Below are 8,744 nucleotides of genomic sequence, written 5' to 3' on the forward strand. Positions count from 1 at the left end.
TTAGGGACTGCAGTGTTATATATGTTCTGTTCGGGAATGCTGCGAAATGAAACGTCTTACTTACGGGGGATACCTTATATTAGGCAATTCTACGAAACCTCTGCTATGTCTTACTTTCGGGGGTGACTTATTTTCGGGGAAACACTGTATGTGGAGTGAAGGCATCCATACGTACAAGGGCCTAAGACAGTGGTTCTCAACCTTTCTAATGCCGCGACCCCTTAATACAGTTCCTCATCTTGTGGTGACCCCCAACTATAAGTTTAGCGCCAATTCTTCCAACAGATCTTTAAGTTGATTGGCAAGAGGTCAGAGGGACACCCCTCTGTAAACTGGTTGGATTGTAAAAATATGTTCCGAGATGCCAGAATAGAAGCTTTACTTACTAACAACATTGGAAATTTGTCTTTTCCCATGGTTTTAGGCGACCCCTGTGAAATGGTCGTTCGACCCCCAAAGGGGTCCCGATCCCAATATTGAAAACCACTGGCCTAAGAGAATAAAACACCTTTTGGCTCTTTTTACAAAAGAGAAGAGCCAGGTTAGGACTGAGGGATTAGCCTCATATAGCACGTGTTCAATTAAATAACATACCCACAATTGCTAATACTGGACTTCCAGTACAACAGTTACACTTGCCTTTTTCTCTCATGGGATTAATAAAAGTTTGGCATGATTTCATTCAGAGAAATCAGACTGGAGGAAAGGACATTAAAGAATCCCACTATCAGTGCTCCAAAAAAGAAAAAGTTGGTGTGGTATTTTAAGGACAGGGTATATGCTCTGTATTACCGTATTTTTCAGAATATAAAACAGCAATAGCAATAGCACTTAGACTTATATACTGCTTCACAGTGCTTTACGTCCTTCTCTAAGCGGTTTACACAGTCAGCATATTGCCCCCAACAATCTGGGTCCTTATTTTATCCACCTCGGAAGGATGGATTGCTGAGTCCACCTGGAGCCTGGTGAGATTTGAACTGTTGAACTACAGCCAGCAGTCAGCACAAACAACTTGCAGTACTGCACTCTAACCCCTGCGCCACCAAGATGCACCTTTCCCCCCATAAAAGAGGCTGAAAATTTAAGTACATCTTATACTCTGAATGTAGCTTTTTTGAAGCATTTTGTTCCAGTCCTAATGAGGTGCTAATGATTGTATATAGGCTCTTACTGGCTTGCAGGCTTTTTCATTGCTGCTTGATCAGAATAACTTTTTTTTAAAGCCTTAACCAGTGGATAAAATAATGTACTGAAGCTGACCAGACTGAAGACACTAGCCAGATGAATATTTGGTAGGCAGATTCCCCACCCTCATTTTCCTCCCCCAAAACTTAAGGTCTTATACTCTGGTGGGTCTTATATTCTGAAAAATAGGATAACTATTATTTTATCTTGCTTAACAGCAGGAACACATTCCACCATCCTCTCTTCTTTCAGCTGTGACTCCACCATGTGGCCATTAGAAATATTGCAAGAAACCTATGCCTAAAGCAGCGATTGGGAACCATGGCCCTTTTATGACTTGTAAACTCCATGCTGGCTCAGGAATTCTTGGAATTGAAATCTACAAGTCAGAAAAGGAACACGTTTCCCCACCCCGGGCCTAAAGGAAAATAAGATCAAATCTCCTGGGCAGAATTTTTTATTCTGGCCAGCATTTTGTGTATGGATTGTTGTAGCTTCAATTGGGGTATGAGGAGGGAAAGAGGAAGAGAAGGAGTGGGGTGGGATGGAGAGAGAAAGATGGACAGATGTGGAAAGGTGAGAAAAAGTGAGGACAGAAATGAAATGGAAAATATAGGAATTGTGTTGGGATTAAAGCTTTGAGGTATTTCCCACAATTTAATCTTATTCCAAAATTAAATAACTGCAATAGATTAACATTTTATAATATTACCATATTTTTCGGAGTATAAGACACATCTTAGTTTTTGGGAAGGAAAATAGGAGAAAAAAATCTGCCTAACAGGTATTCATCTGGCTAGTGTCCTTAGTCTGGTCCACTTTAGCACATTATTTTATCCCCCGGTTAGGGCTTAAAAAACCTTATTCAGAGTGAGTAACAATGAAAAAGCCTGCAAGCTGGTAGAGCTGGGAAGGTGGTTAGCACCTCGTTAGGGCTGGGAAAAAATGCTTTGAAAAAGCTACATTCAGAGTACAAAAAGCACCCAAATTTTCAGCCTTTATTAGAGAGGAAAAAGTTGCGTCTTAGAAAAATACTTTTCAATTTTATGTGACTTCTCAACTGACATTTTTTCCTGCTTTAAATCAGCGGTGGGTTGCTCCCATTTCAGCCCAGTTTGGTGAATCAGTAGCAGCGGCAGCGAGAGGCTCCACCCACTCACCCGGGACGCTTCTGCACATGCTCAGAAGCGTCGCATACAAGCATGAGTGCGTGAACCAGTAGCAATGGGTTTTAGAACCCACTACTGCTTTAAATCTTTATTTTTTTCAGGCAACCTGTTCATTTTTCAAGGGCAATTAATAACCAGCATCAGATATGCAAGATCTCCATAGCAAAGATTCTATTAAAATATCTTCTTTAACACATCCATATAATATTCTTAACAATATTTTTGTTTTTAAGATAATTACAATCCATTATCATTTTCTTTTCAATACATCTCTCACATTTCTTTTCTTTTTAAAATCTGTTTTTAGTCATTTTCCCTTTCTATTTTATCACTATTTTAATTCCAGCAATCAAAGATGTGATCCAGTAATGGCGAAAGTTTTTTGGCTTGTGTGTCAAAAAGGTATGTGTGTGCACGATAGCGTACCCACACCCATAATACAATGCTCTCCCACCATGTGTGTGCACCATGTGTGCTGCACATCTGCACAGGCCTCTCTGAAGCTTCCAGTAGGCCGTTTCGGCTGTTTTTCGCTCTGCCCAGGGTTCAGGAAAGCCTCCTGTTAAGCCTGGGGACATCAAAAATGGCCCAATGGGCCAACCAGAAGTTCGTAAACGAAATGGAAGCGAAGCTGCCCTACCGTTTACCTTCAGATAGTTGCAACCAAGCCTCGGCCCATTTCTTCTCCAGCCTGCACAGCCCTCCTGAAGGCCTATCTAGTCGATATAAAATTCACAAAAAAGGGGGGGGGGCTTTTATGAGCAAAATAAACCAATAAGCATTATTTTTTATTTCAATTTTCATTTCATTGTGTGCAGAAATATTCAACCTAGTTTCCAAGGGAAAGATGTTTTCAAATTGACCAAATATAAGCACTTAAAATAAAGAATTTACGGTTCGAGTCACACAGACTTGAAAACAGTATGTGTGACATTTTTTGCCCAGCAAAAACTAAGCCCACCCCCACCCACCCCAAAAATTCTCATGAGCGAACCCCTGAAATGATGAAAAGTCATGAAATTTCAAGTTTCAGAAATGCAGGGGAAAAAATTACAGGGTCTCAAACTTCGATTTCGAGTCTCACAGACTCGAAACATTGCAGCGGGGTTAAAAATCTTTTGGGAACTGTGAAGAAACATGAAGACTTGCCATGTGCTTCTAACCATAAACAGAGCAAGAAACCTTTAACAAAATGCATACATTTAGACTGCAGAAACTGCAAGCCAATGTAAGAATGTTGAGGAAAAATATTCAGATTTCTTTCAGCCTGCTTCTCTTCTGGGTTACTCAGTACTGGCAAGTCAGCTTTCCTCCTTATTGATGGTGAGACCACACTTGGAGTACTGTGCACAGTTCTGATCAACGCACTTCAAGAAGGATATAATGGAACTGGAAAAGGTGCAAAAAAGGGCAACAAGAATGATCAAGGACCTGGAACCCTTATGAAACCAGATTGTAATGCCTTGGTCTCTACAGCCTTGAAAGACGGCGTTTAAGAGGCAACTTGATCGAAGTGTATAAAATCATGCATGGGATAGAAAAGGTGCATAGAGCAAAATTGTCTTCTCCACTACTAGGACAAGGGGGCACTCTCTAAAGCTCATAGATAAGAAAGTGAGGACAAATAAAGGGAAATATTTCTTCACCTAGAGGGTCATTGGTTTATGGAACTCACTTCCAGAAGAGGTCATGACAGTTGTCAGCCTGGACAGCTTCAAGGCAGGATTAGACAGATTCATGGATGCCAAGTGTATCGGTAGTTATTGAAATAGATGTCCAAATGCCGCCTCTATGTTGGTTGAGGCAGGCAGGATTCCCTTGGGTACCATTTGTTGGGGGTCAAGGGAAAGGGAGGGTTTTGTCCTATCTTTCTGCTCAAGATCCCCATGTACAATTGGTGGGCCACTGTGTGACACAGAATGCTGGACTCGATGGGCTTTGGCCTAATTCAGCATGGCTCTTCTTATGTTCTTATGTTCTCTTAAAGGATCTACTCAGGTGCTAAAACTTAAAAGCCAGGAAAAAGAATGAGGCAAGATTTCCTTTTGTCCAATGGAAAAGCAGGTTGCTTGCAAGCTCTCTGGAACTTATTTCAGCCCATTCTATCTGCTGCATGGAGTTAACATGCTCTGGATCTCATCAATTAAGCAACATCATCCTACATGAGCCAGGAGTTGTGCCTTTTCTGTTACTGCATCTACCCTATGCAATAGTCTTCCATGTGTCCTGAGATATGGCTCCAACTTGTTAGTATTTAGGAAGACTCTTTCTGCAGGTTCTGGGAGAGGACATGGGGTTGCTTTTAAGCTTATGTGAAAAAACCTTAGGAATAAATCAAATGAAATCACTACGGTAAGTGTGCTTCTTTTTCAGGAGGCAACTGGACTTTCTTGTGTGTGTGTGTGTGTGCGCTTGAGGACATTTCGCTTCTCATTCAAGAAGCTTCTTTAGCTTTGATAGTGGGGAATGGAAGGACAGCTGGACATTTACACCCTACCAAATAATCTGGGATGAATGCCCTTTGAATGATGTGGGAGTTGGAATAGATTTCCAGAGAAAAATTCCTGACTTCAGGAACCAGGAGCAGCGATGACCTTGAGGATACAGATAAACCTCTAAATGCTTCAAGGACCCTCTAAAACGTTGCAAATGTCCAGCTGTCTGCAAGGAATATAAATCCTTCCTTTCCCCACTATTCTGTCAGAGCTGAAGAAGCTTCTGGAGGAGAAGCGAAACATTTTCAAAAGAAAAAAACCAAGGAAGTCCAGTTGCCTACTGAAAAAAGGACCTTTGGGACAATCATGACCTGGATAACTGAAGATCTCTACAGGTGTGTGCAATTTTGGTTTTACTGCAACAGAACCTTCAGGTCAGTTGCCAATCTTAGATAAACATTACAGGTTCACAGAAGTCTGGGGGCCACTTCTGAAGAGTATTTGTGGGCAAAACTCTAAACCCCGGGAAATTAAAAATGGGCAACACAATGGTTGGAACAACCAGAAGAGGCAATGCAAATGACTTCAAGATCCCTTTGCTGTATGCCTGCTCTGTCAGTCACAGAAGTGAGAAGGTGGCACTCTGTAGCCTTTCCATCTTTTGCCCTTTTTTTTGCCACGTGCCTGAATTACTCTTCACTGTGGAGGGTACTGCAGTAAGAACCACAGTGCTATATAAAAAAAGCATTCCTTGCCCAAGTGAGAGAGGGCAGGCATGAAAACCAAATATTTCTTTTAGCCCAAGCAAGGCATTTCTGATAACCACAGTCAAACTAGAGCTGTAATTTCTTTGCTATATAAATAGACGGAGATGAAAATCTGCCTTAGCCAGGAACTATATAAAGGGCTTCCCTGGTCTGGCTCCCTCACAGGCTAATCTTGCTGGGAAACAAGTCTGCTTCCTCTTTCTCTGCACTTTTGCAAAACCTGCTTGCTCATGACGGCCCACGAGAAGGAACCTTCTCCCACTATTATCACGGTCAGGCCTCCTGTGGTCCCCCAGGACTATTTGATTTGGTCAGTCTTCAACACCCTCTATATGAATATCTGCTGCCTGGGCTTTGTAGCTCTTGCCTATTCTGTCAAGGTAGGATAACTTTTTGATATTATTACATCTTGAGAACTACATTGGAGTTTTACTGCTTACCTGGGATGGTCCCTGGAGAGCTTTCGGAAGAGAACATTTCCCAAATCTTAGCTGTGATGTTGTACTATGGAACCTTTGTAGCTTCCGTGAAATGTTCTGAGTTTCACAGAGCTCCACCATGCATTTAGTTGCTCGTTAAATTGTTTAACTGTAGGGATCAAGAATCTACCAACTCTTTTAATTTATACCAGGCAGGCAGGAACATAGAACATAGGTGGTCCCTCAAGTAACCTGGCTAATGACATTCAAGGCTTTGTTTGTGATAACCAGCATTTTGAATCACACTTGGAAGCAAACTGACACCCAGTTCAGCTCACACTCATGTGGGAATATAGAGGCATGCCCATCACTGCTTGCACCATTGCATTCAAGACCAGTTGAAGCTTCTAAGAGTTTAAGGGCAGCACCATATAGAATGTGTTGCAATAGTCAAACCATTAAGTGACTGTGGTGTGAGTGATAGGAAAACATTCCAAAAGAGTATTAGTGTTTGCTGTAGATTGATCTGAAAGATGGGAGGCACTACATATTTATGTGACAGACTACAAAAGGCATTGCAGAAAAATGAGAGGAGGAGAAAAACATGTTTATACGGGAAAGACTAGGCTACAATGAAACCAATCCTTATTTATGCTACTTATTTTGCAAAGAGTTCTTTTCAATGAAACTGGTTTAGGCTCACTTACTGAAAAGGATTACATGATAGCATGAGCAAGAATTAGCAGAGTATTTGTCAGACCACCTTTGCATCAGTATCTTTGCCATCTGATGATTTATTTATTTATTTATTTATTGTATTTCTCAAACAAGTATAGTTTGTATTAACATAACAAAAGAAGTGATAAAAAGGATAATGGGACAGAAGGACAGGGACAGTAGGCACAATAGCGCGCTTATGCACGCCTGATGAATAAATGGTGAATTTGTTGATTTTGTTTAAGAGGCTGCACTCTGTGCTTTGTGAAAATATGAGAATAAAAACAACATAGGATGCTAGAGAGGTAGTGATATATAAGCAATTGGAATCAGTCAAGACACAGATGAAAAAAGCCCCTTTAGGAACTGTTTACAGTGTGTGGGGAATTCTAGAGAACAATTACTATTTCATGTGGTTTTCCCTGGAAGGAAGACATGCCATGCTCCTAGTCTGGTTAAAATTAAAGAATGTTTAACTGCTGGTCTACCAAGATTAAGGACAGGAATTGATTTCTCCTGCTGTCTCTTTGGGATTTCTGCATTAGATTAGCCTTCCACAAGTTAGGTGGCATTGAACTGAGATATATGAAATGTAGCAGCACGTCACTAAGCAGAATTGTTAACATATGGATTCTTTCTGTTTTTTTTACAGTGTTATTCTTTCCCTAAACTCTTCCATTTGTACGTTGGAAGATAGGGGAAGAGCACAAGCATTTAACACAACGGCAAAGTGCTTTATATAAAATATGTATGTTCAAAAATATTACTTTTTTCTTCCAGACTCGGGATCAGAAGGTGACTGGGGATCTGGAAGCTGCTCATCGCTATAGTTCCAAAGCCAAATGCTACAACATCCTCGCCACAATGTGGAGTGTGGTGCTGCCATTGGTGCTCATTGCTTTGGTAATTACAGGTGTCCTCCACCTTTCCAAGCTGGCTCAGGAGTCCATGGACTATTTGGCTTACAGACTCTTCCCAGAGGACGTTGAAGACAAAAAGTGAGGGGGGAACAAAAGTTGGGTGTAACTCAAGTACTGCACAATACAAAACCTCTACCTGCTTCTGATCTGGATCATCGGGTTCACTACACTCAGTAAAGCATTAATTAAGCCCAGGACTCCTTTCTCAGAAAATCCTACAGATGTTTATCCTTGGTGTCCTTCATAAACTTGTGGCTGAATTGTTCTATCTCTGCCCTGTCTCACACTTTTCTTTTTCGAGGCTCTTTCGTCTCTAGTTTTCTGTATATTCTGTACACATTTTGAGTAAGCAGACATGCAGAACTCAAAGAAAGCAGATAGAAAAGGTAGCTTAATTTTAAAAATATATATTGTTATAATGCTTCTGGAAACTGATTTGTATTTACAAAGATAGCCTTGTTTCTTTCAAATTACTTGCTAATATGTTTCTATTTATAGGGTTACTATCAAGATATATTAGCTAAAACAGATTTTTTAAAGCCGTCTATCTTTTTTTAAATACCATTTATGTATTATTTATGGTGAGATCCCAGAACAAGCTATCTTGAAATGAATAGTTTAAGGGAACTTGATCCATCTGGCATATGTAGAAAATCAATGGGAGGGTTTATTTGGTTCTTGGTGTTTTTTTAAACAAAGGTGTAACTTAAGCTGAATAATAAAATTTCTCAACCAACAGTAGATCCCCATTGAACATGGTGGTATTTTCTTTTTAATAGCATTTTAAAAGATCACACAGTTACACACAGAAAACTAAGAAATAAAATGTTTTACCATGCATTGACAAAAGAGGTGGAAAGTCTCTTACAAAAGTCTTCCTCAGTTCATAGTTTGCTAAGTGAGGTTGAGGCAAGTCAGAAATATGTAAAAGGCATTAGCTAGTTGGTTGCCAGAATAAGAACATTTGTCAACTGGGCTTTTTTTTAGTTAATATAGGCTGCAACAGTGAAGGCAAACTTCTCCCCCCCCCCACTGGTGCTGAAAGTATGCACACCCACACTGCTGCAAGTGTGTGAGTGCTCACACCCATAATGCAATGCCCCTCCCACCCGCCACATGTCCTGCCCCC

General features: G+C 40.7%; 1 protein-coding gene across 1 annotated transcript; it reads left to right on the plus strand.

Moving 5' to 3' along the window:
• Positions 1 to 5,736: 5,736 nt before the first annotated feature.
• Positions 5,737 to 7,909, plus strand: IFITM5 (interferon induced transmembrane protein 5). The gene is made up of 2 exons (XM_070735825.1): positions 5,737 to 5,939; positions 7,476 to 7,909. Exons 1-2 carry the CDS (start codon positions 5,790 to 5,792, stop codon positions 7,695 to 7,697), a joined length of 372 nt encoding a protein of 123 aa, XP_070591926.1. The 5' UTR covers positions 5,737 to 5,789; the 3' UTR covers positions 7,698 to 7,909.
• Positions 7,910 to 8,744: the final 835 nt, after the last annotated feature.

This window comes from Erythrolamprus reginae, chromosome 1 (assembly GCF_031021105.1).
Source record: "Erythrolamprus reginae isolate rEryReg1 chromosome 1, rEryReg1.hap1, whole genome shotgun sequence".
In the NCBI taxonomy this organism is placed as follows: domain Eukaryota; kingdom Metazoa; phylum Chordata; class Lepidosauria; order Squamata; family Dipsadidae; genus Erythrolamprus; species Erythrolamprus reginae.